Source organism: Scyliorhinus canicula, chromosome 7 (assembly GCF_902713615.1).
Source record: "Scyliorhinus canicula chromosome 7, sScyCan1.1, whole genome shotgun sequence".
In the NCBI taxonomy this organism is placed as follows: Eukaryota; Metazoa; Chordata; class Chondrichthyes; order Carcharhiniformes; family Scyliorhinidae; genus Scyliorhinus; species Scyliorhinus canicula.
In genome coordinates, this window is record NC_052152.1 from 108,062,362 (window position 1) to 108,089,381 (window position 27,020).

Sequence of the window (27,020 nt, forward strand, 5' to 3'; positions counted from 1 at the left end):
TACAACTGGTTTCAAAGAAAATCTTGCAGGAGAGATTAGAAGTGAGGCAGTTCCTAAAGCACCCGGACGAGAGTCTCTCAATCTGCCCCCATATGGAATTCCGATCACTAAACCATCTCAATACTTATATTGGCTGTCCAACAATACAATAGCAAATTGGGAAAACCCTACGGATCCTTTTTAATAGTCTGAGCGCTAAGGACAGGGGGTGGTAATCCCACTTCTGCAAGTCAAATTAGACCCCATTCACCAGACTAATTTTGTTTATGGAGTGAGGCCCAATGGTGGGCAACCTGGATTTCCAGATAACGAAAGCTAGATCTGGCAATGCAAAAAGGTAACGTTCCCAGTTGGGCTCCCCTCCTGCAGGGTTAACCGGAACGTGTTCATTCTTGTCCAAATTCAACCTGTACCTATTACCTCAATCATAAGGACAGTAGTGGGAGATTGTGTATTGAGTCTGAAGAGATAGGAGAGGTCTTGAACAAGTATTTTTCTTCAGTATTTACAAACGAGAGGGGCCATATTGTTGGAGAGGACAGCGTGAAGCAGACTGATAAGCTTGAGGAGATACTTGTCAGGAAGGAAGATGTGTTGCGCGTTTTGAAAAACTTGAGGATAGACAAGTCCCCCGGGCCTGACGGGATATATCCAAGGATTCTATGGGAAGCAAGAAATGAAATTGCAGAGCCGTTGGCAATGATCTTTTCGTCCTCGCTGTCAACAGGGGTGGTACCAGAGGATTGGAGAGTGGCGAATGTCGTGCCCCTGTTCAAAAAAGGGAATAGGGATAACCCTGGTAATTACAGGCCAGTTAGTCTTACTTCGGTGGTAGGCAAAGTAATGGAAAGGGTACTGAGGGATAGGATTTCTGAGCATCTGGAAAGGCATTGCTTGATTAGGGATAGTCAGCACGGATTTGTGAGGGGTAGGTCTTGCCTTACAAGTCTTATTGAATTCTTTGAGGAGGTGACCAAGCATGTGGATGAAGGTAAAGCAGTGGATGTAGTGTACATGGATTTTAGTAAGGCATTTGATAAGGTTCCCCATGGTAGGCTTATGCAGAAAGTAAGGAGGCATGGGATAGTGGGAAATTTGGCCAGTTGGATAACAAACTGGCTAACCGATAGAAGACAGAGAGTTGTGGTGGATGGCAAATATTCAGCCTGGAGCCCAGTTATCAGTGGCGTACCGCAGGGATCAGTTCTGGGTCCTCTGCTGTTTGTGATTTTCATTAACGACTTGGATGAGGGAGTTGAAGGGTGGGTCAGTAAATTTGCAGATGATACGAAGATTGGTGGAGTTGTGGATAGTGAGGAAGGCTGTTGTCGGCTTCAAAGAGACATAGATAGAATGCAGAGCTGGGCTGAGAAGTGGCAGATGGAGTTTAACCCTGACAAATGTGAGGTTGTCCATTTTGGAAGGACAAATCTGAATGCGGAATACAGGGTTAATGGTAGGGTTCTTGGCAATGTGGAGGAGCAGAGAGATCTTGGGGTCTATGTTCATAGTTCTTTGAAAGTTGCCACTCGAGTGGATAGAGCTGTGAAGAAGGCCTATGGTGTGCTAGCGTTCATTAGCAGAGGGATTGAATTTAAGAGCCGTGAGGTGATGATGCAGCTGTACAAAACCTTGGTCAGGCCACATTTGGAGTACTGTGTGCAGTTCTGGTCACCTCATTTTAGGAAGGATGTGGAAGCTTTGGAAAAGGTGCAAAGGAGATTTACCAGGATGTTGCCTGGAATGGAGAGTAGGTCATACGAGGAAAGGTTGAGGGTGCTAGGCCTTTTCTCATTAGAACGGAGAAGGATGAGGGGTGACTTGATAGAGGTTTATAAGATGATCAGGGGAATAGATAGAGTAGACAGTCAGAGACTTTTTCCCCGGGTGGAACACACCATTACAAGGGGACATAAATTTAAGATAAATGGTGGAAGATATAGAGGGGATGTCAGAGGTAGGTTCTTTACCCAGAGAGTAGTGGGGGCATGGAATGCACTGCCTGTGGTAGTAGTTGAGTCGGAAAATTTATGGACCTTCAAGCGGCTATTGGATAGGTACTTGGATTAGGGTAGAATAAGGGAGTGTAGGTTAACTTCTCAAGGGCAGCACGGTAGCATTGTGGATAGCACAATTGCTTCACAGCTCCAGGGTCCCAAGTTCGATTTCGACTTGGGTCACTGTCTGTGTGGAGTCTGCACATCCTCCCCGTGACTGCGTGGGTTTCCTCCGGGTACTCCGGTTTCCTCCCACAGTCCAAAGATGTGCAGGTTGGGTGGATTGGCCATGAAAAATTGTCCAAAATTCTATGATTAACCTAGGACAAAAGTTCGGCGCAACATCGTGGGCCGAAGGGCCTGTTCTGTGCTGTATTTCTCTATTACTATCTATTATAATAGATACTGGGTCCATAATATAAAGAAGCAGATTATCTGCGTACAAGGATACCCTATGCTCCCTCCCTCCCCGATTTGTCCCTTTCCACTTACTGGAAGATCTTAACTCTATGACCAGCAGTTCAATTGCTAAAGCAAATAGAAGCGAAGACAATGAACATCCCTGCCTCGTACCCCTATTCAGCAGAAAATAGCTCCAGGCATTTGTGCAAAACTAACAGTGGGGGCCCTATAGAGTAAACAAATCACGGATGTTTATTTTTGTCCAAAGCTAAACGTCTTCAGAATCTCAAAGAGACATCGCCACTCCACCCTGTCAAATGCTTTCTCGGCATCCATGTAAACAATCACCTCTGGTTCAGGCACTGGAGAGGTGGAAAGGACAATATTTAATATCCGACATATATTGGCCAACACTTGCTGACCCGTGACAAAGCCAGTCTGGTCTTCTATGATCACCTCTGGGAGGCAGGACTCCAACTGCAGTGCCAGCACTTTTGGGAGTAATTTAATGTTTGCATTCAAATGCAAAATGGGTCTAAACATCCCAAATTCCATATGGTCCCTGTCCTCCTTCAGGATCAGGGAAATAGAGGCCTGTACAAATGTAACGGGCAACAAACCTTGGGACAAGGAGTCATTAAAGGGATCAACTACCCTGTAAACATCTTCTAAAACTCAATGGGGAATCCATCAGGGCCAGGAGCTTTACTTGTCTACATTAACCAAATGCATTTCGTAATCCTCGGGGCCCAGTGGGGATTGCAACTCTTCCCAGCTCTAGTAACACATCCAAAATTTCCATCATGGCCAAACTCTCCTCCAGGGGCTCCAATCTATAGAGATCCCAATAAAATGTTTCCAAAGCACATTGACCTTCAGCAGGGCAGAACCCAAACTGCCACCGGAGTCCCTTATCTGCAAAATCTCCTTGGAGGCAACCTGCTGCCTCATCTGATGATCTAAAATGCGACTGGCTTTCTCCCATGTTCATAAAAATCGCCCTCGAACATCAAAACTGGCTCACCGCCTTACCTGTTGAGAGTAATTCCAATTGAGCCTGCAGCTTTTCCTACTTGCAAGCAACTCTGGGGTAGAGGCAAACGAGTACTGTGGTCTAGCTCAAGGATGGAATCCACCAGCCTCTGCTGCTCCACCCTCTCGGTCCTCTCCATGAGTCCTTTGTAGGAAATTATCCCCCCCTTCCCCAGATGACCACCTTGAGGACTCCCCACAGCATAGAAGGTGAGATAGGCTCACTTTTATTATATTCAATATATTCCGCAATGGCGGAGGACATGTATTCGCAAAATCCTTTGCCAACAACGGCGCATCTAAGCTCCATGGAGGATTTTGGGAGGGACCTGACTCTAGTATCAAATCCACAAAATGTGGGGCATGGTCTGAGATCACAATAGCCAAACACCCTGCCCTTTTCACCCAACGGCAGATAGACCTCCCCACCACAAAAATGTCAATCTGAGAGTAAATTTGATGGACAGGGGGGGAAAAAGAAAAATCTTTATCCATCAGGTACAAAAAGCACCATGGATCCCACCGAACCCCTCACCTGCTCCCTGAAAGTCAACAGACCTGCTCCCTGAAAGTCAACAACACCCTTGCCACATCTGATGGAGTCAGAGATTTGGCCTGGATTGATCCATCCTTGGATCCAGAACACAGTTTTAAGTCACCCACAAGATTAGCTGATGCGAGTTCAGATCAGGAATGGAGGCTAGCAGCTCATTAAGAAAACCTGTATCATCCCAATTTACATTAACTAGGACCGCCGAGCTGCCTGCCAAGGGCCCACTAACAATCACGCGTCTACCATTAGGGCCCATTATAATCTTAGTGGCCGAAAATTGAGCCCCTTTCATTAAAATTGCTGCACCCAAGCCCTACCATCAAAGCCCAAAAGAAACACCTGTCCACCCAACCCTTCCGCAACCTTGTCTGGTCCCAGACCTGCAAATGAGTCTCCTGAAGAAACAACGTATCAGCATTCAAACTATTATAGTGAGCAAATACCCTTGACCTTTTCATTGGGGCATTCAATCCCCTTACGTTCATGTTGACCAAATGAATTGGGGGCTTCACACCCGCCTCTCGATTCGGAATCAGCCATTTCCACAAAGAAGGGTTATTCCAGAGTACGGGCACGAAGCCAATCCAAGATGGCTGCCAAACGACAAGCAAGGAAAACAAAGAAAAATCTGTAGTCACTGTCAACAAACTATCCCTGCCCCACCCTCAAACTATACCAAATATACATACAAAAAACAATAAGGTGAACAAAAACCACAAACCTACTCCTACTAACTCTAACCCAGTGTTCTTCAAACTTTTTTTCCGGGGACCCATTTTTACCAACCGGCCAACCTTTGGGACCCAACCTGGCCGACCTTTGCGACCCACGCCGGTCGACCTGCGCGACCCACCTTTTTCTCTTACCTTGTTTGCTGCTGACAAAAATGGAGGAAATGGTTTTGGGTCCCTTTGGCCCTCGTACACGGTCCTCCAGTGGAACCTGTGGAATGAAGGTGAAGCCTACCGTTGTCGGAAAGCATGGAGTCTTCAATTGTCGAAAGTTCTGCATGTTTTTCCTGTAAATGTTTATCAAATAAACCCCCCCCCCCCGAACTTGTAAAAAAAAATAAAATGAATAAAATAAATGAAAAAAATGAATAAACCCCCCCCCCCCGAACTTGTAAAAAAAATAAAATGAAAAAAAATTAAATTAATAAAATAAATGAATAAAAACCACTGCAGAACTTGTAAACCAAAAAGTTGCAACCGTTTAAAAAAAAAAATAACAGCCGCACTGCGCATGCGTGCCCGATTATCGGCACGCATGCGCATTCTGCGAACATGTTAAAAAAATCGGCCGCATTGCAGATGCGCGCACGATGATCGGGCACGCATGTGCAATGCGGCCGATTCTTTTTAAAAAAACACGTTCGCAGAATGCGCATGCGCGCTGGTCATCATGCCGCATGCGCAATGTGGCTGACTTTTTTTTAACGTGTTCGCGGCCCCTTGCAGCCGGCGTTATTAAAAGCTGGCTGCTGTATGGGGATTTGCGTGATCGGGAGCGCCGTGGATAACGGCTCCGCGACCTTCGCAGCACCCGCCCGCGACCAACCCGCAGATCGCGCCCCCGACTTTGAAGAACACTGCCCTAACCCCAAGCAAAACAAAAACACTAACTTATTATCTAAAACAAAACTAATATAATGAGCTGCAGTCACTCCCATCCCTCCGCTCCTGTTAGCTAACTTTTCAACTAGCAAGGCAGCATCAGTCCAGAGTGAAGAAAAATCATAACAGAAAAAAGACATAAAGTATAAAAGAAACCTTAAAACATTGTACTTCAACAGGGAGCTATATACTTCTCATAACAGTTATGGAACATAGAACAAACCTCCCTCCCGCACATAGCATTCAACCCGCTCACCCAAATACAAATTTCGAAACACTCAACCTACACCAGAACAAAGAAATGTAAACATCTTTTATAAATGTTTTTTATTCAGTTTTCATGTTTTATATTGAACAAATTACAAATTGTTAGAGAGTGAAAAAAAAACACGCAAAAGTTAACATATATATTTACAGGTGAGCATCTTCGTAGTAATAACTGTGGCCTCCCCCTCTTTGCCGGCATACATATTTTACATTCCCCAACGTGTTTATTGGCATTTATTTAGTTTGGTTTTGGGCCTTAGCTAGCCATCAAACCCCCGTAACGAGCCCGTAGCCCCCCCCCCCCCCCCCCCCCCCCCCCCCCCCCCCCCCCCCTCCCCGCCGGCTACCTTCCCCCGACTATTCTTCCTCTTGTACGTTGGCCACAAACAGGTCCCGGAACAATTGCATGAATGGCTCCCACGTTCTGTGGAAGCCGTCGTCCGACCCTCGGATGGCGAATTTGATTTTCTCCATTTGGAGAGAATCCGAGAGGTCGGACAGCCAGTCTGCAGCTCTGGGCGGTGCTGCTGACCGCCAGCCAAACAGGATTCTACGGCGGGCGATCAGGGAGGCAAAGGCAAGGGCGTCCGCCCTCCTCCCCAGGAATAGATCTGGCTGGTCTGAAACCCCGAAGACCGCCACTATCGGGCATGGCTCCACCCTCACCCCCACCACTTTGGACATAGCCTCGAAGAAGGCTGTCCAGTACTCCACAAGTCTGGGGCAAGACCAGAACATGTGGGCGTGGTTGGCCGGGCCTCTTTGGCACCGCTCACATCTGTCCTCCACCTCCGGGAAGAACCTGCTCATACGGTTTCTCGTTAAGTGGGCTCTATGTACCACTTTTAGTTGCGTCAGGCTGAGCCTTGCGCACGTGGAGGTGGAGTTGACCCTATGCAGTGCTTCGCTCCAGAGTCCCCACCCTATCTCCATCCCCAGGTCGTCCTCCCATTTCCTTCTTGTTGCGTCCAGTACGGTGTCGTCCCTATCTACCAGTCGGCCATACATGTCACTACAGTTCCCTTTCTCTAGGATACTTGCGTCCAGTAGGTCTTCCAGTAGTGTCTGTCGTGGCGGTTGTGGGTACGTCCTTGTCTCCTTTCGTAGGAAGTTTTTGAGCTGCAGGTACCGTAGCTCGTTCCCCCCAGCTAGCTGAAATTTCTCTGTCAGTTCGTCCAGTGTTGCGATCCTGTCGTCCGTGTATAGGTCCCTGACTGTCAGTGTCCCCCCGTCCTGTCTCCACCTTTTGAAGGTGGCGTCAGTCAGTGCTGGTTTGAACCTATGGTTGTTGCAGATGGGAGCCTTGTCCGACATTTTGTTCAGGCCAAATTGCTGCCGCAGTTGGTTCCAGGATTGGAGGGTGGCTGTCACCACTGGGCTGCTGGAGTGTTTTTTGGGTGGGGATGGGAGTGCTGCCGTGGCGAGGGCCCGGAGGGAGGTCCCCATGCAGGAGGCCTCCTCCGCACGCACCCACTCGGCTTCTGGCTCCTGGATCCATCCCCTTACTCGCTCGGCTGTTGCCGCCCAGTGGTAGAATTGTAGATTCGGGAGGGCTAGCCCCCCCCTGGATTTTGTTTTCTGTAGGACCTTCTTTGGGATCCTAGCATTTTTACCCCCCCATACGAATGCCATGATAAGTTTGTCCAGCGCTATGAAGAAGGCCTTGGGGATGTAGATCGGAATGGATCTAAACAGGAAGAGGAACCTGGGCAATACGTTCATTTTGATCGTCTGGACTCTTCCTGCGAGGGAGAGTGGGAGTGTGTTCCATCTTTGCAGGTCCTTTTTTACTTCCTCCGCCAGGCTGGTGAGGTTCCATTTGTGGATCCCTTTCCAGTCATGGGCTATTTAGATCCCCAGGTAGCGGAATTTATGTCGGGCTTGTTTGAACGGCAGCCCCTTTAGTGCTGCCCCCCCCCCCCCCTCGCTTTTGATCTCGCTTTTGCTCATGTTGAGTTTGTAGCCCGAGAAGGCTCCAAACTCTTTCAGGAGCGCGATGATTCCGTCCATGCTGCTTTGTGGGTCCGAGATGTAGAGGAGCAGATCGTCTGCATAGAGTGAGACTCTGTGCTCTCTGCCTCCCCTTCAGATCCCCCTCCAATTTTTTGCTGCCCTGAGCGCAATTGCTAGCGGTTCGATTGCTAGTGCGAACAGCAGTGGGGACAGTGGGCATCCTTGTCTGGTGCCCCTGTGCAGCTGGAAGTATTGGGAGTTGGTATTGTTGGTCCGTACACTCGCCATGGGGGCGTTGTATAGGAGTTTTACCCACGCGATGAACCCTGTTCCAAGCCCGAACCGCTCCAGTACCTCTGAGGTATTTCCATTCGACTCTGTCGAAGGCCTTTTCTGCGTCCAGGGAGACGATCACCTCTTGTGTTCTCTCCCCGGAGGGGGTCATTATCACGTTCAGCAGGCGCCTGATGTTTGAGGTGAGCTGTCTACCTTCGACGAAGCCCGTCTGGTCCTCTGTGACCAAAGAAATGTAAACATGTACAACTCCCCATATGCCCACTTCCAACATCTAAACACCTCAATCAACTTGCACCCAGCCCATGCTTTTTTTAAACAAAAAAATCCACTTCTTCTACCACATCGAAAAAACAGCCTTTCGCCTTGAAGCCGTGGTGAGTACACCACTCCAAATCAAATTCCACTCTTATACAGGCTGGTTTTCACCTTGTTCAACGCTGCCCGCTGCCTTGCCATTTCCGGACCAAGGTCTTAATAAAGTTTGATGGTGTGGCCACCTGATTTATAGTTCCTTAGCCCATCTGAGGACCTGTTTTTTTCCCGGAAGCTGTGAAAGTTCACAACGGTTCGTGGTGGTTCGTTGGGACCGGGTTTCTGTCAGAGTGTCTAGTGGTCTCGATCCAGCTCGGGAGGGGAGGTGAATCCACCCTCTCCCAAAAATATTTTGTGGGAGTTGGGCCCTCTGGCAACCCCACAGCTCGAATATATCTGCCTCCTGGAATGATTCTCCAAATTATCCACTTTGACCGGCAATGTGTAATTCACTTCAGCCATCGGAGACATCCCTGCTTCCACAAAGGCAATAGAGAGAGAGAGAATATGTATCTTATTCCAAACATATTCAAAGGTACAAAAACATAAATAAATCAAAAACATTCTCCACACCTCGCAGTTTGTACAAGTTTCCCCCCCTTTTCATCCCCCCCCACCCCTGCGAAACAGTTCCTTAAACATGGTCATGAACAGTCCCCACTGTGTCTCAAAGCCCTTCACTGATCCCCTCAATTTGAATTTTATCTTTTCCAGCCGGAGAAGGTCGTGCAAGTCCCCCATCCAGGCCGCCACTCCCAACAGAATCTCTCACCGGGCAACAAGAGAGGCAAAGGCCACAACTTCAGCCTTCCTTCCCTCCATCAGGTCCGGCATTTCCGAAACTGTAAAACTCCTCCCATGTCTCCTTAATCCTCACCACACGGGCCCCTCCCTGCTCCCCCAGCCACCCATATATATATATATCCCCAATCCTACCCTCCCCTTCCACGTCCGGGAGCAGCAACCACCACAATAAGGTATACTCCGGCAGCTTGGAAAATCCTCTCCATTCCATCCATGCAAAGTCCCTCACTTGCATATACCTGAACTCGCTTTCCTTCGGCAGCTCCACTCTCTCCCACAGCTATTCCAGATTTGCAAACCTCTCCTGCAGATATAAATCCCTCGCTCTCACAAGCCCCACCTACTACACATGCCAGTTGTCTCCCCGGCTTAAACCCATGGTTCCCATGCAGCGGTGTTAGCACCGACATCCCCACCGTCCTAAAGTGTCTCCCCAACTGGTTCCACACCCGAATCATGGACTGTACCACTAGGCTGGCTGTGTACGTCCTTGGTGCCAGTGGTTGTCACCAACGCCCTCAGGCTGGACCCCCTACAGGACTCCTTCTTCATCCTAACCCCTCTCCTTCTCACCACCGCATCGCATTCTCCGCCCAATAGTAGTGCAACAGATTTGGTAACGCCAACCCAACTCTCTGCCTCTGTAGCAGGGCCCTCTTCACCCGAGGTACCTTACCCACCCATATAAACTCATATAAAGCTGCCTGCCCCTTAGAAAACCCATTTGGTCCTCTGTGACCACCCCGGGACGCATCCTTCCATCCTCCCTGGCACTAACCTAGCCAACACTTTCACATCCGTATTTAACAGTGATATGGACCTGTATGACCCACATTCCAACGGGTTCTTCCCCTTCTTCAGGATTAGTGTGATCAATGCCGAGGTCAGTGTCTCTGGTAGCTCCCCCTTCTCCAGCGCCTTGCTAAACATTCCCAGTAAAGCTCCTTATAGAACTCCGCCAGGTAACCGTCTGGCCCCAGGGCCTTCCCCGATTTCATCCCTTTTATGCTATCCACCACCTCTCACAGTCCTAGCGCCTGCCTCCTCTCCTCATCCAGCCTTGGGAAGTCCAGCTCATCCAGAAACCACCCTATAATCTCCTTCCTCACCATCCGGACCAGGCCTATGTAACTTCTCATAGTACTCCCTGAACGTCTCATTAATCTTCCCCGGCTCCGACACTACCTCCCCCAGCACTGTCTGCACCCTCAGAATTTCCCTGGACGCAGCCTGCCTCCGTAGCTGATGGGCTAGATTTAGCTCACTTTCATGCTGCACCCCCTCGCCCTCCACAGCTGCCCCACTGCCTTCCCCTTAGTCAACCTATCGAACTGCCCCTGTAACTGCTTCCTCTCCACCAATCCCTCCATGGTGGGGGCTCCCGAATTTTTCCTGTCCACCTCGACTATCTCGTTCTATAACTGTCCATACTCCTCCTCCTATCTCTGCGCCTTGAATGAAATAACCTCCCCTCGAGCCACCGCCTTCAATTCCTCCCAAATTGTGGCCTCTCATGTCTCCCCATTCTGATTCAACTCCACATAATTTCTGATTACCTTCTGACTGCACCTTCGCACAGAACCCTTTGTCCGCCAAAACTCCTGAATCTAACCTCCATCCTGGTCTCTGCTTCTGCCTCAAACTTAAGCCTGATCTCCAGCCAGTGCGGTGCATGGTCTGAGATCATGATTCCCGGATACTTCGCCCCCACCACCCCCACCAACACCGCTCGGCTCGCTACAAAAAGTCAATTCTGGAGTATACCTTGTACATGTGCGAGTAGAAGGAGTACTCCCACTCCCTCGGGTTCCCAAACCTCCACGGATCCATCATTCCCATCCTTTCCTTAAATCTCCCCAGCTCCTTTGCCATTCTCTTTTGTTTGTATAAATTTAGTGTACCCAATTAATTTTTTCCAATTAAGGGGCAATTTAGTGTGGCCAATCCACCTACCCTACACATCGTTGGGGGCAAAACCCATGCAGCAAGGGGAGAATGTGCGAACTCCAGACAAACAGTGACCCAGAGCCGGGATTGAACCTGGGACCTCGGCACCGTGAGGCAGCAGTGCTAACCACTGCTCCACCGTGCTGTCTGCCATTTTCAACCTTCCCATTGATTATTGCTCGACCTGTCCACCCTCTGGTCCAGCACGTAATTACAAATCATCCCTCTCCTCTCACAAATCCCAAAAGATGTGCTGTTAGGTAATTTGGGCATTCTGAATTCTCCCTCCGTGTACCCGAACAGACGCCGGAATGTGGCGACTAGTGGCTTTTCACAGTAACTTCATTGCAGTGTTAATACTCTTTTTACTAATGTAAATTGAGGACAATAGATATTATTAAATTAAGTAATCAACTGATGCGTGACCAGGCCTGAAATCATTCCCAGCAATCCCTTCACAAACCCCACATAGTCCCAATTCAGCACGTAAACGTTCACTAACGCCACCGGCGTCCCCGCCAACACCCCACTCACTATCACATACTTCCCACCCAGATCTCTGTGCCTCCAGGCACTTCTCGACTCTCTCCATTGATTCTTTCAAGGGTGCTACCGCTCTCTCGAACTGACCTTCATGCATCTTGGTGCATCTCCTTTCACTGCTGGCCAAACTCCTCTCTAATAAACGTCATCAACTGCTCCATCTGAGGTTTTCCAACTTGCGACAATCCTTCCCCCTCCACCATCTTCCCAATTGCTACTGTCCCACAGGTCTCTTCCAGTTCCTTGGCCAGATCTTTAACCTTCTTCTGCCGGGTTTGATAACCAGCAGACATGCCACTCACGAGGGGATCTTCTCCTCCACACCGTCACCTAAACTTTCCTGTATAAATTTCTCCCCCACCCATTTGGGTAAAAAGAGCTCAAACCAATGCCTTTGAGCCGGAGCTGCCCTGTGTGCGAACACTCACTCCATGGCTGCCACTGGAAGTGAGATTGGGTTTTTGTCTAAATTCTGTTCTTTACTAATGTAAATTGAGGATAAGCCCTTCTTGATCTTGTATACAATTTAGGAATTTTTTGCTAATGGATTTATTATACTTTTTATGATAGGTTTATGCCTGGGGTTATAATAACTGTGGACAAGTAGGATCAGGATCTACTTCTAATCAGCCAACGCCACGAAGAGTGACCAGTTGCTTACAAAATAAAGTGGTCACCACTATTGCCTGTGGTCAGTCATCCTCCATGGCAGTGCTGGATAAGGGAGAGGTAAGCAATGTGATGTGATCAGCAAGGGTAAACTAAATGTTTAACCTTCTGATTTAAAATGTTAACACGATCATCATTACACTTTGGTAAGCTTGGTGGGGAGGGTGAAGGCAGACTTGGCAAGGTGGGATGGTCTCCCTCTCACTAGCAGGTCGGGTCCGCGATTAAAATTAATGTGTTGCTGTGTTTTTATTTCCGTGCCTGCCGATCCTTTTGCCAAAGGTGTTTTCATGGAGGTGGAGAAATTGATCACCTTGTTTATTTTGGGGGGGGGGGGGGGAAGAGAAGAGAAAGGAGGGAGTCCCAATGGGTTAGAATGGAGGAGAGTTGGAGGCAGTTCAGGCAACAAGTTGTGGGTGGGATCAATAGAGATGCCGATTAGGGGAACCATAGGTTTGAGCCAGGGAAGTGGGATGGGAGGTTTCAGAGTTGAGAGGAGAGGTCAGGGTGTTAAAAGACCTGTTCCTGGGAGGTCGTTTTGCGAGGCTTGAGGAGTTGGGGAGAAATATGAACTGGGGCAGGGGGGAGGTATTTAGATATCTGCAGCTCCGGGATTTTGCCAAGAAAGAGGTCAGAGCTTCCTGGTAGCGCCGGCCTCCACATTATTGGAAGAGGTATTGACGACAGGGGGAATGGAGAAGGGGTGGTGTCGGTGATTTATGGGATGATTTTGGGAGAGGACAAGGTATCCTTGGAGGGGATTAAAATTAAGTTGGAGGAAGAGCTGGGGGAGGTTATGGAAGACGATCTGTGGTGTGAGGTGCTCCGGAGGGTAAACACCTCAATCTCGTGCGCGAGGTTGGGGCTGATACAGTTTAAAGTTGTGGAGAGGGCGCACCTGACGAGGCGACGATGAGCCGAATCTTTGAGAGGTGAAAGATGTGTGTGAGCGCTGTGGGAGGAGCCCCGCAAACCATGTTGACATGTTTTGGTCCTGCCAGAAGCTAAAAGGATATTGGAGGGTGTTTTTTAAGCTAATCTTAGGGGTGGTACATGTGGCTTAGAACCAGGACCCCTGGAAGCCATTTTCGGTGTTGTAGTAATCCATGGGAGGCAGGAGTTCCGTCACCACACCAATATTTATTTACAATAACGATATTACAGGAGCAGCTACAAACCGTGTTGCTAGCAGTCCGGTCAACTCAAGACTGGCTCACAAAGCCTACACAGGTGATTACATGGGCCCCCTCAATGAGCTATCATTGAGGGAGCTCATACTCCAATTGGCCAACCAATAAAGCCAATTGGAGTTCATTACACCCCTCCCCCCTCCAAGGTCCGAGGAATTCCTGCCAGCTGGCATTCCTCTGAGCTTCTTCCTGCTCCTCATGTCTGGGTCTGTCACCTCTGTGTTGTCCGCCGGGTCGTTCTCCGAAGTGGGCGGGGTGTACCTTATAGGTGCCCGTCTTTTCCTTGACGACCTCCTTGGAAGTTGTTCTTCCTCCTCCTCGGGGAGAGGTGTCGCGGCGGCCTCGTCGAGTGTGTCCATCTCCGACTCTGATGACTGGGTCTGGAGAAATTGCTCGGGGCTAGGGTGTGGGTATCCTTTCCGTCTGGGCTATCCCAGCTTGAGGCGGTCCTGCTTCGCCTGCCTCCAGGTGTGGTTCCGCTGCCCTTATTTGGTCTAGGTGTTTCTTCAGCACCTTACCTCCTATTGAAACCTCATAGGATATGGGCCCTGTTTGGGACTCTACCATGCCTTTGACCCACGTTGGTCCATTCCCATAATTCTTGACCCAAACCGGTGCCCCCGCCTGGAAATGTCTCTGCTGCCGACTATTATCATGCCCCCTGCGTTGGGCCTCCTGTTGTTTCTCCACTTTCCCCGTTAAATTTGGGAAAAGGAGACTCAGCCTCGTTCGCAGCCGCCTTCCCATTAAGAGTTCAGCTGGCGGTATGCCCGTTGTGGAATGCGGTGTGGTCCTGTAATCAAACAGCCAGCGGGAGAGCTTTGTGTCTATTGACGCTGCCGACTGCTTCTTGAGTCCCGCTTTAAGTGTCTGGACCGCTCTCTCTGCCAGGCCGTTGGTCGCTGGATGATAAGGGGCCGTTTTGCTGTGACGGACTCAGTTTTCCTTCAGGAATTTTCCAAATTCCCCACTTGTGAATGCCGTTCCGTTATCCGACACCAATACCTCCGGAAGTCCATGTGTTGCAAACGAGACCCTGAGCTTTTCAATTGTCGATGCTGTGCTTGCCGTGTTTACCCGGTCCAAACCTGGCCACCAAACGTAGCTTCGAGCTAGCATCTTCATTTTAGACACCCCTGGGTGTCCGTGATGTAACTCAGTTAAGATTGCCTGACGGCCCTGAGCTGGGACGATTACCCGGGCTCCCCATAATAGGATACCGTCTTCTATGGTTATTTGGTCCCTTCTGCTCCAGTATGGGTGCATCTTGGGCTCCACTGGTCTTTCCAGTTCCCCTGTTAGCAGTAAATGCTTCATCTTGGCTAAAACTGGGTCTTTTTGCGTCCACAACTGAATATGTTGTGCGTCTACTGGTAGGGTGTCCAAAAAATTTAGAGTCATTACTGCCTCCTCTACTTTTGGTATTTGCGGCGGAGTGTCCGGGAGGGGAAGTCTGCTCAAAGCATCTGCATGTGCTACTCGCGTTCCCGGTCTGTGCTCCAGAACGTATCTATATGCCGCCAGTAGCAACGCCCAGCGTTGGATTCTAGCTGATGCAATTGGGGGTATTGACTTGTCTTCTTTTAATAACCCTAATAACAGCTTATGGTCCGTCACTATGGTGAATTTCCGCCCGTACAGATACTGGTGAAATTTTTTACTGCGAATATCACCGCCAGTCCTTCCTTCTTGATTTGGGCATACTTCCTCTCAGCCATCGCCAAGGTCCTCGAAGCATAGGCTATTGGCCGTTCTTCCCCATTCCTTCCTCTATGGGCTAAGACGGCTCCTACCCCGTATGGGGATGCATCGCAAGTGACCACCAACTCCTTCCTTGGGTCATAATGCTCTAGGACATTTTCGGATGACAGCTGTTCCTTAATGTCCCTAAATGCTCGGTTTTGGCGGGTGGACCATTTCCATTCCTGCCCCTTTTTTAGTAGCTGGTGGAGGGGTTCTAGGATGGATGCCCTATTTTCAATAACTTTTCCATAATAGGTTACCAACCCTAGAAATGATCGTAACTCCTGGACCGTGGTGGGAGCTGGGGCTTCTTTTATTGCCCTTGCTCTGTCTTCTAATGGGTGTAAGCCTGACTCATCTACTTTATATCCCAGGTACGTCACTTGTGGGGCCAGAGAAACACATTTTTCCCTTTTTAGCCGTACGCCTGCCTTTGCGAAACGCCTGAGCACTCCCTCCAGGTTCCTTAAGTGTTCCCTGTTTGTCCGACCCGTGATTAAGATATCGTCCAAATAAATCGCCACCTGCGGTAGTCCCTGCAGAATATTTTCCATCGTACGCTGGAATATAGCGCAGGCTGATGACACTCCAAAAGGTAGCCTAGTATAACGAAAAAGGCCCTTCAGGGTGTTGATCGTAGCGAACTTCTGGGAGCCCTTGTCCAGTTTTAACTGCAGGTAGACGTGGCTCATGTCTAGTTTCGTAAACAAAAGCCCACCTGCCAATTTGGCATATAGGTCGTCTATTTTCGGGATTGGGTATTTGTCCAGCAGTGCGTATTTGTTTACTGTCTGTTTGAAATCTCCACAGAGACGTATCGAGTCGTCTGGCTTCAAAATTGGTACCACCGGCGCTGTCCATTCCGAGAATTGTACTGGTCTGATAATGCCGTCGCGCCATATCCTTTCTATTTCGTCATCTACTTTCTTTCTTAATGCAAAAGGTACCGGCCTGGCCTTACAAAATTTTGGAAGGGCTTCTGGGTCTACGTGCAAAGTTGCTTTGGCGCCTATGATTTCCCCCAAACCTTCCTGGAAGACCTCCGGGTATTTTTGGATTACTCCACTCAACTGGCCGCTTCCACTCTGGAAAATTTCCAATCAAATTTTATGTCTTTCAGCCAGTTCCGTCCAATTAAGCTCAGTCCGGAGCCCTCTACTATCGTCAACGGTAATCTGAGCAATTGTTTCTCATATTCCACAGGTACATGAGTCGTGCCTAGAACTTCCAGGGGTTCCCCCGTGTAGGTTTTAAGTCTTGTCGATGTTTTTGTTAGGGTTAGTGGCTGGAGTCCATCTTTGATTTTTCTAAATGCTGCCACTCCCATTACTGATACGGCCGCACCCGTGTCTATTTCCATTATTGTCGGCCGCCCGTTCACCCGTGGGGTAATCCTAATGGGTTCTGCTTTCTTCGTTGTAATATTATATAATTGTTCCCCTTCGGAGGAGGATGGGGCGTCTAGGTTGTGTACTTCGCTGCATCCCCACCTGTTATTCCTCTTTTGCCACCTCCTTCTAGGGTTTCTGTCGTTGTTACCCCACTCTGTCTGGTGCCAGAAACGGTCCTTCTCTGTTGGGGGAGCCTCAGCCGGTACTTCCCTCTGTCTCCAGTTAGTCCTGGCAGACTTGGGGGCAGTTCTGGGTTTTCCTTTTTCCCTCTATTCCTCAGGTTTTTCCTGAGAGCGGCTATCTGGTAGCAGGACCCGTTGTGGTAGTCCCTCTCACAGGTATCTACCTCCATTGGCGTGCCCTGTAGTTCCTGCGCCCCACTTGCTGCCTTTTCTAGGGACAGTGCGAGCAGTAACGCCTGCCTGCAGTCTAGCTCCGTTTCCGCCAACAGGCGTTTCTGTATTGTGAGGTCGTTTATACCACACACTAACCGGTCCCGAAGCATTTCATTTAGCGTCAGGCCGAACTCACATTTTTCCACCAGCCTTCTCAGGCGGGTCAAGAAATTTGTGACTGACTCCCTGTCTTCCCGCTTCGCTGTGTAGAATCTGTACCTACGCAAAATGAGGGGTGGTTTTGGGTCGTAGTGCTCTTTCACCAATTCCGTTACTTCTTGGAAAGTTTTCCTGTCCGGTGCATCGGGATAAGTCAGACTACGTATAATGGCGAAAGCGGAGGGTCCGCACGCTGACAGCAGGATAAGCCGTCTCCTTTCGTCCGTCAGTATATCATTTGCCCGGAAGAAGTAACACATTCTCTCCACATACTGGGACCAGTCCTCAATAGCCGGGTCGAATGCCTCTAACCTCCCAAAAAACGGCATTTTTAAAATGGCAAGGCTTACCCTCCGAGTGCGGCAGCTGGTCTCTGCAAAATTCGTAGTTTACCTCGTCGCCATTGTAGTAATCCACAGGAGGCAGGAGTTCCGTCACCACACCAATATTTATTTACAATAACGATATTACAGGAGCAGCTACAAACAGTGCTGCTAGCAGTCCAGTCAACTCGAGACTGGCTCACAAAGCCTACACAGGTGATTATATGGGCCCCCTCAATGAGCTATCATTGAGGGAGCTCATACTCCAATTGGCCAACCAATAAAGCCAATTGGAGTTCATTACAGGTGTGTTGGACCAGCCCGGGCTGTAGGCGGGTGCAGGGACAGATGTCTTAGCCTTCGCCTCGCTTATTGCCCGGAGGTGGGTCCTGCTGGGGTAGAGGCCAGCTTCTCTGCCCTGTGCCTCGGCTTGGCGGGTGGATCTACTGAAATTTCTGACTCTTGAAGTTGTTCCGCAATTCATGGGCTTTGTTTATCTTGCACTTTCAAGAATTGAATGCCATTGAACAGTAGGGGGAATTATTGGGGGGGTTGAGCACATTGTTTATTGTGTATGGGATGACCGTTGATTCTCTTTTGGTCTTTTTGTTTTGTTGTATTTGGAATGTATGGGTGATATTTAGGTTTGTATGTTGAAGGGGATGCTGGTTGGGGGATTGATACTGTATTTGTTATTGTTGGTTATCTTTTGTGTATTTGATGAAAATGTGGAAAATGAGGATTTAAAAAAATCAAAGAAAATCATTACACATTGGTAGGGCTTGTGTTACTGAATTTTTTCATACTTGCAGCCATCAGCATTTCCATGGCGTGTCTGCTTGCTGACTGAGATCACCTATCTGATGTGTTTCTTGCACAACAGTTTTAGCCTGCAGCACCATGCACATGGCTGTGCCATCAGGTGGCTGATGTTGTGGGAACTAAATGGTGGGCTGCGGAATGTTGAGTCTTCACCCCTCCAGGGACAGCTTGGTGCCTGAAATGTGTATTTATAATACTGTTTCTCAGTCATGTGAGTGCGGGAGCAACTGTGTTTTCATGAGCTCTGGCTCTGTTCACTCTGTAATCCTTTATTTTATCTTGGTGCAAATTTCATATTTGTGTTTCGTTGGGATGTATGTCTTGTGCAATGTCCCTGGATGTTCCTGATTGGTGTTTTGTGAAGAGGAGTCAAGATAAATTGTAGTAAATCCTTGTTTAACCGTGGTAGTTGGTGTGGGCTGTGGTTGGGCCCAGTTCTCAGAGGCGTTGTTGCTGGTGAGTGGGCTTCCCTCTTGGTGGTGGTGTTGTGTTCATCCAGATGATGGTCGCCATTGAGAATGTTGTTCTGGATGAAGATCTCTGTTCTGTGGTGCCGGTCTTTAGCGCTCACTTCAAAGATTTGCGAGTTTTCCTTGGGAGAACGGTGGAGGCATATGAGAGTTTGTGCATTTGGAAGAGCACATTTCCCTGGTAAGGACCTGCCTTCGAGATGTTGGGATCCTACTGGATGGTGTGTCGTGTACCCTGATGGGTTCGGGAGGTGGGGGCCGGCAAGGTGTCTCCGTGAACCCGGTCCCTGGTGAAAAGTGGGAGGCGAGCTCCCGATTTAAGTTTGAAAATTGACTGTCGTGCTATAGTAATCTGGATTTGGAGGCTGGGTACATCAGTTTTGACAGAGCACACCGTATCTAATCTTGGAGGCCTGGGGTCGGTTGGGCCCCCTCGACTACTGGCCCTATCTTATCTTCTATGCTCGTCGTAAGAGGTTGGAGGTGGTCGAGTGGGTCGAGTCATTTTCTCCCCAGTCCCGGCTGGGGCCGAGGCTGTGGGTTGCTTGGGTGGAAGTAAAGGTGCTTTGTTTGTTCGAATCTGAGAAATCCGAGGTGGGGTTGGTTAATTCTTGATTGTTCCTGGACCAACTCTAGTGTTTTACCTTGAGGGGTTTTTTCCTTGTCTTCATCTGGATGAGCAGTGTCCGTTGATCCTGTCTTGATGGAGGCCTTCTCGAGAACAAAAATGGTATAATTGTCCTGCAATTCTTCTATAATCTTGGACGTTACTCCCTTGTGATTATATTGATTAGTTATCGTTGTCTTTTCCCCTGCAAGGGTGTGTGGAGATGTGAGCACAAGGGCAAGCGTCATCTGTTATCCTGTTCTAGCAAAACTTGTCGATTATGTGAAATGTGGGGCGTGATTCTCCGCTGCCCACGACGGGTCAGAGAATAGCGGGAGGGCCTTCCCGACAACTCCCGCTATCCCCCCCCCCCCCCGCCCCCCGACACGAATCGCTGCTCGCCGTTTTTTAGCGTTCGTGAAAACCGCCGCAAAGTGCCCGTCCCGGACAACCATGGCACCGATTGGTGGCATGGGCCTGCGATCGGTGGGCACCGATCGCGGGCAGCGGGCCCGATACCCTATTTCTATCAGACTGTTTGGGGGGCCTATTGTACACTCCCACCAGTGTTATTGTTCCTTTTTGGTTTTTAAGTTCTACCCATATGGCCTCGGTTGGAGAGCCCTCTAAGATGTCATTCCTCCTTACTGCTGTAATTGATTTTACTTCCTTTCCTATCTCTGCTGAAGATTCTGTATCCTGGAATATTGAGCTGCCCCTCTCTCAACCATGTCTCAGTGACAGCAATTACAGCATATCCCCGTGTTTTAATTTGTGCGCTCAATTCATCTGCCTTGTTTGTCACACTCTCGCATTAAAATGAATACCATCTAATCTTGCCAAACTCCCTATTGACTTAACTGGTCTAAACATTATATGCCTTCCTGACTCACTTCGATGACTCCTCTAATTTTGGCTGTTAATCTAACGCTGCTGAACCTGCTCTCAGGATCCCAGGCCCCTGCTAAGTTAGTTTAAACCCTCCCCAACAGCACAGCAAACCTCCCTGCAAGGACACTGGTACCATTTTGGTTCAGGTGCAAAACCCTCTACTTGTATGGGTTTCACCGCCCCAAAAATGGTCCCAATGTCCCAGAAATCTAAAGCCCGTCGTCTTGCACCATCTCTCCAGCCATGCATTGATCTGGAATAATCTCCTATTTCTCTACTCACTAGCTATACTCACAGAGATTACTACCTTCTAGGTCCTGGTTTTTTAATTTATTTCCGAGCTCCCTAAATTCTGCTTTGAGGACCTCATCCCTTTTTCTGCCTATATCATTGGTACCAAAATATCCCACAATATCTGTCTGTTTTCCCTCACCCTTCAGTATGTACTGCAGCCGTTCAGTGACATCCCTGGCACCAGGGAGTCAACATACCATCCTGGAGTCGCTTTTGCAGCCACACAAACGCCTGTCTCTTCCCATTATAATTGATTCTCCTGCCACTGTAGCCCTGACATTCTTCCTCCTTCCGTCTTGTGCAGCAGACCCATCCATGGTGCCATGAAGTTGGCCGCACTGCCTTCCCCTACACAGTCATCTTTCCCCAACAGTATCCAAATTGGTATATCTGTTAGAAAGGGGATGGCCACAGAGGGCTCCTGCACAACCTGCCTTCCTCTACTCTGCCTGGTGGTCACCCATATCCTTTCTGCCTGTTCGATCCTCGCCTGCGGTTAACTCCTCACTAGACGTGTTGTACACTACCTGCTCAGCATCGCGGGCGGATACTCCACAGTGAATCCACCCTCAGCTCCAGCTACGAAATGTGGTTAGCCAGTAGCTGCAGTTGAACTCACTTCATACACACGTGGTCACTAGAGACAACTTAAGGTTCCATGATTTGCCACATAGCACAGGAGGAACATATCGCAGGTGCAAGCTCTCCTGTCATGACTACCCTTTAGCATCTTATGTACTCCCTTTTTAACAAAACCGTAGTTATATAAGAATACTATTTAGTTACTTCCCTCAGGCTAACTTTATTTCCCTTACCCTACTTTGTTTACTTATATTACTTTATTATAATGACCCCTGGCTGACACTTATTTGTGCTGTTACTCAGTTATTCCCATCCTCCAAAGGAAACACTTTTTTATACTCATGACTGTTGCACTGTGACACTGACTGTAAAGTCAGTGAGAACAGAAATCCGATCTTGGTGTTTATGAAACTCAGCTATGCTTCGCTCCTGCCCAGACTGAGCTCTGCACTCAGTCTTTTCAGTTTCACCTAACTCCCTGTGTTCACCCAACTCCATTAGCACTCTCACACAGCCAAAGCAGGCCCTCAATGTAGACTAGCCACTGATTGGCATCTGTTTATATAGGCCTCAAATTACAATGCGCTGGAAATTGGATTAAACCAGTTGCACAATTAAACAGCTACAGTTGAGTGTGACACAACTTACCCCTGTTTCAGAATGCAACTAACTAAAAGAGTAGCTTTTGATTACATGATTAAATAACTAATTTATCTTTCAATTAATCTAAAAAATCAGGACTCCAGAGGCCTCCCGCTATCTCGATGCCTCGCTCTTTTTCCCACCTCTCGCTTGTTCCATCCAGTGAGACCGTTGCTTCCTCCAATAGTCGTCAGTATATGCCTGCACATTTTCCCTCCCCAAACCCATCCTGTGATATTAGTCTGTCTAGCAGGATGTAACTGGGGGGACCCTGGGACCATTTGCGGAGTAAATCCCGCATTTGGAGATAATGGAGCTTGCTCCCTTTTGGGAGTTGGAACTTTTCCGTTAATTCCACCAAGGTTGCCGCTCTGCCGTCAACGTACATGTCACTGAACCTCAATACTCTTTCCTCCCTTTAAGTCTTGTATATGGTGTCCATTCTGGCCGGGATGAATCTGTGATTGTTACAAATGGGGGCCAAGATGGACATGTCTCTCAACTTGAACTGGTGCCTTAGTGACGCTACCACCACCGAGCTCATTGAGTATTTGGCCAGGGAGAATGGGAGTGGGGCAGGGACCACATCCCGTAGAGATGTACCTGCGCATGAAGCCTCTTCTGTCTACCCACTCTGCCCCCAGCACTCTCTTTTTTTAAAATAATTTTTATTCAAATTTTCAACAAATTTTAACCAAGAAAGCAAAGAAAACAGTAAACTCCCCCCAAATACAAAAGCAATAAATAAACAAAAATAATGAGCATGAAACCACACACCCATCCCCCATAGCGAACAAGTAACCCCCCACCCATTCTCTCTCCCCCCCCACCCCCCCCCAACCCTCGGGTTGCTGCTGAAGTTGACCGCCCCCTAATGCACCGCCAGGAAGTCTAGAAACAGCTGCCACTGCCGGAAGAACCCTTGCACCGACCCCCTCAGGGCAAACTTGACCCTCTCCAGTTTGATGAACCCAACCATGTCGTTGATCCAGGATTCCGGGCTCGGGGGCTTTGCATCCTTCCACTGTAAAAGAATCCTGTGCCGGGCTACCTGGGACGCAAAGGCCAGAATTCTGGCCTCTTTCACCTCCTGCACTCCCGTCTCCGATGCTACCCCGAAAATTGCGGGCCCCCAGCCCAGCTCCACCCTGGAGTCAACCACCCTTGACAAGGTCCCCGCAACACCCCGCCAAAAGCCCTCCAACTCAGGACACGCCCAGAACATGTGGGTGCGATTTGCTTGGCTCCCCGAACACCTGCCATACCTGTCCTCTCTCCAAAGAACCGGCTCAACCTTGTCCCAGTCATATGCGCCCTATGCAGCACCTCTAGTTGGATTAAACTAAGCCGCGCGCAAAAGGAGGAGGAATTCACCCTCCACAGAGCATCCGCCCACGTCCCCGCCTCGATCTCCTCTCCCAGCTCCTCCTCCCACTTCTCTTTCAGCTCTTCCACCGAAGCCTCCTCCCCCTCCTGCATCACTTGGTAGATTGCCGAGATCCTCCCCTCACCGACCCACGTCCCCGAGAGCACCCTGTCCTGAACCCCCCTTGGCGGCAACAGTGGAAACTCCGCCACCTGCCGCCTAACAAACGCCCTAATCTGCATATACCTGAAGGTATTCCCTGGGGGGAGACCCCACTTCCCCTCCAACTCCTCTAGGGTCGCAAACCTCCCGTCGAGAAAGAGGTCCCCCATCCGCCTGATACTGCCCTGTGCCAGCTCAAAAACCCTCCATCCATCCTCCCTGGTACAACCGGTGGCTCCCCCGTATCGGGGACCAAACTGAAGAACCCCCATTCCGACTCCAGCGCAGGAAAAAACCCGCGCCTCCAGCTTAGACCCCGCCCTTCAACCCAAAAGCGGGAAGAGAAGGCTCGCAACACAGCGGGCCTACAAAACATCCCCCAAGCTTCCCACAAGAAAGAAAAAACAAAACCAACAGAAAAGAGCAAGGGAGAACAGAGCCTTCGAACACTATACATCAGTCCCCAACCCCCCCTCAATCCTCAGTCCGAGTTCAGCTTCCCTGCCTGGACAAAGGCCCAGGCCTCTTCCAGGGAGTCAAAGTAGTACTGGCAGTCTTTATAAGTGACCCAAAGTGACAGTGCGCCGGCTGTAACAGGCCAAACTTCACCCCTCTCTTGTGCAGCACTGCCTTCGACCGGTTATAACCAGCCCTCTTTTTCGCCACCTCCGCACTCCAGTCCTGGTAAATTTGGACCTCCGCATTCTCCCACCTGCTGCTCCTCTCCTTCTTAGCCCACCTCAGCACACATTCTCGGTCGACGAAGCGGTGAAACCGCACCTGCATGCCCTTGGCAGCTCGTTTGGCTTGGTCCTTCTCACCAACACTCGATGGGCCCCCTCCAGCTCCAAGGGACCTTGGAAGGACCCTGCTCCCATTAGCGAGTCCAGCATCGTGACCACGTAGGCCCTCCGGGAGGCCCAGAATCCGCAAATTCTTCTGCCCCGAGCAGTTCTCAATTTCCTCCATCCTCGCCTGCCATTTCTTGTGGAGCAACTCGTGCGCCTCCACCTTCACCACCAGGCCTAGGATTTCGTCCTCATTCTCCGAGGCCTTTTGCCGGACCTCGCGGATCTCTGCCCCCTGGGCCGTCTGAGTTGCTGTGAGCTTGTCAAGTGAGGCCTTTAGCGGTTCCAGCAGCTCAGCTTTCAGCTCCCTGAAGCAGCGATGGAGCAGCTCCTGCGCCCACTGCCGCCACGCTGCCGATTCCCTGCCCGCCGCCATCTTGGTCTTCCTCCCTCGCACCTTTCTCTGCTCCAAAGTCGCTTTTTTGACCGCCCCGCTCCTGGTCCAGTCCATCCACCGGCAGAGAGGCGCAGCAGATGTCTTCCCACACCGGGAAAAGTCCGACCAGCGCCGTTACGGGCCCTTAAAAGAGCCCAGAAGTCCGAAAAAAGCGGGAGTCTCCGAACGTGCGGCGTAGCTCCGCATCACCGCACCGGAAGTCCCCAGCACTCTTTCTATGTTTGCTGTCCAGTAATAGTACAGGAGGTCTGACAGTGCTCAACCCTCTAAGTGCTGTACCCTCTGCAGAATGGTTTAATGGATCCTGGGGCTCTGTCCAGCCCACACAAAAACCGAGATCAGTCTGTCTACGTGGCAAAAAAGGATTTGGAGAGGAAGATTGAGATCGATCTAAACATGAATAGGAACCTTGACAGGACATTCATCTTTATCGTCTGCACTCTCCCCACCGGGGAGAGTGGGAGTGAGTTCACCTCCGCAGGTCCTTCTTCGCAGCCTCCACCAGACTAGTTGGGTTCGATTTGTGGAATTTTAACTTTACCATGCTGGCTTGTGGGTTTGAGACCTAAAGCAGCAGGTCATCCACATTAAGAGCGACTCTGCTCCTGTCTCCTCTCTGGATGTCTCTCAATTCCTCTGCTTATCTGAGCGTGATAGCCAGTGGCTCAACTGCCAGCAGAACAACAGCGGGGACAGCGGAGCACCCATACTTCGTGCCTCTGTGCAGTCAGAAGTACGTTTGAGTTTGTGGCATTCGTCCGGATTCTCGCCATGGGAGTGCTGAATAACAATTTCACCCACAATGCGAACACTGGCCCGGACCGTTCCAGTACCTCAGAGGTAATTCCACTCCATCCAATCAAAGGCATTGTCAGCATCCAGGGAGATGATCACTTCTGATGTCTCCTCCCCCCTGGGTGGGGACATGATCACGTTCAGCAGGCATGTGATGTTCATCGTCAGTCCGTAACAAACCTGGTATGATGTAGCGTGATCACTTCTGGCATGCAACTCTCTCGTCGTCTTGCCAGGCCTTTCGCTAAAACTTTTGCATCAGTGTTCAGGACTGAAATAGGTCTGTATGATCCACACTCCACCAGGTCTTTTTTCAGGATCAGTAAGATCGAGTCTTGTGCCAGTGTGGGTGGCAGGACCAGCGTGTAATTGGGCATCCCTGGCATCTTCCTGGATTGCATGGAGTTGATGCACTCCATGACCTCCTCTAGGCCCAACTGTGCTTCCAGTCCTGCCCCTTTTCCTCCCCCACAACAGGGAAGACCAGCCCGTCTAGGAACTGCTTCATCTTCAAGTCCCCCTCGGGGGGGGGGGGGGGGGGGGGGGGGGTTTGGATGTGTACAGTCCACATCTCCTCCGATCCCTGCCGTCAGAGCCTCCCAGAATGTGGAGGGATCTCCCTGTTCTGGTTACAATTTGTGTATTTGTTGAGGGCCAGTGTCGTCCTTTCACAAAAGGCCTTGTCGGTGAGGAGGTTGTGTTTAACCTCTGTGGGGGCGCTTGGCCTGCCTTGTTCCAATCTCACATCCACATAGTGTGGTCCGAGATGACTATTGCTGAGTATTCCGCCCTTGACCAGATGCCAGATTATGGGTGAGATCCAGTTAGCGACCAATAATGTTTTGTTTAAAGTAGACAAAAGTTTGAAATTCAAGATGCTTTTTAAGTAAATAAATTCACCAGATTCCATAGGTTCTGAACAAACAAAAATAAACTTTACAAGTTCAGAAAGATAAAACTATTTACAATATATATTTTCTACTCTAACCATAGACTTCATACTTACCCTGAAAATAGAACATGTGAATTAACAGATAAACTGTGGTTGGACACACCACACAACACAATAAACGGCAAATGGGACCTAAATAATGTCAATTGGTTTTCTCAAAACCCACACAAATGTTAGTCCCACTGAGTGAACCATTCTCACTGAAACTCCGTCTGTCTCACAGGTGTTTTGAATAGTCACCTTTGAAGATCTTGCCTTAATACTCCAAAAATCGCTTCAACGGTGGCCCATCTCACAGGGTTTCAATCTTTTCTTCCATAGATTACGATTTCCTGGGCGGGTTTGTGGGCGGGTTTGCCCAATCTCGCAGCAGAGTGTCCATGGCGTCGTAAACACCGTCGTGTTCGTCCCAGGACTAATTCTGGCCCCTATAGGGGGGGCAGCACGGCGCTGGAGTGCTTCGCGCCGGCCCCGACGCAACATGGTGTAGGGCGATAGGGGCTGACGCGTAGGAAAGGAGGCTCCCAGCCACAGAGGCCGGCCCACCGATCGGTGGGCCCCAATCGCGGGCCAGGCCACATCGGAGGCACCCCAGGCTGCCA

At 49.6% G+C, this 27,020-nt stretch overlaps 1 protein-coding gene across 3 annotated transcripts in view; it reads left to right on the forward strand.

Annotated features, from left to right (window-relative positions):
- Window positions 1-27,020, forward strand: part of LOC119969258 (RCC1 and BTB domain-containing protein 2-like) — a 133,451-nt gene that overhangs the window by 13,193 nt on the left and 93,238 nt on the right. For all 3 annotated transcript variants that reach the window (XM_038802632.1, XM_038802631.1, XM_038802633.1), the window contains exon 5: window positions 12,291-12,449. In XM_038802632.1, the coding sequence (XP_038658560.1) occupies window positions 12,291-12,449 (159 nt within the window). The remainder of the gene's footprint in view (window positions 1-12,290; window positions 12,450-27,020) is intronic.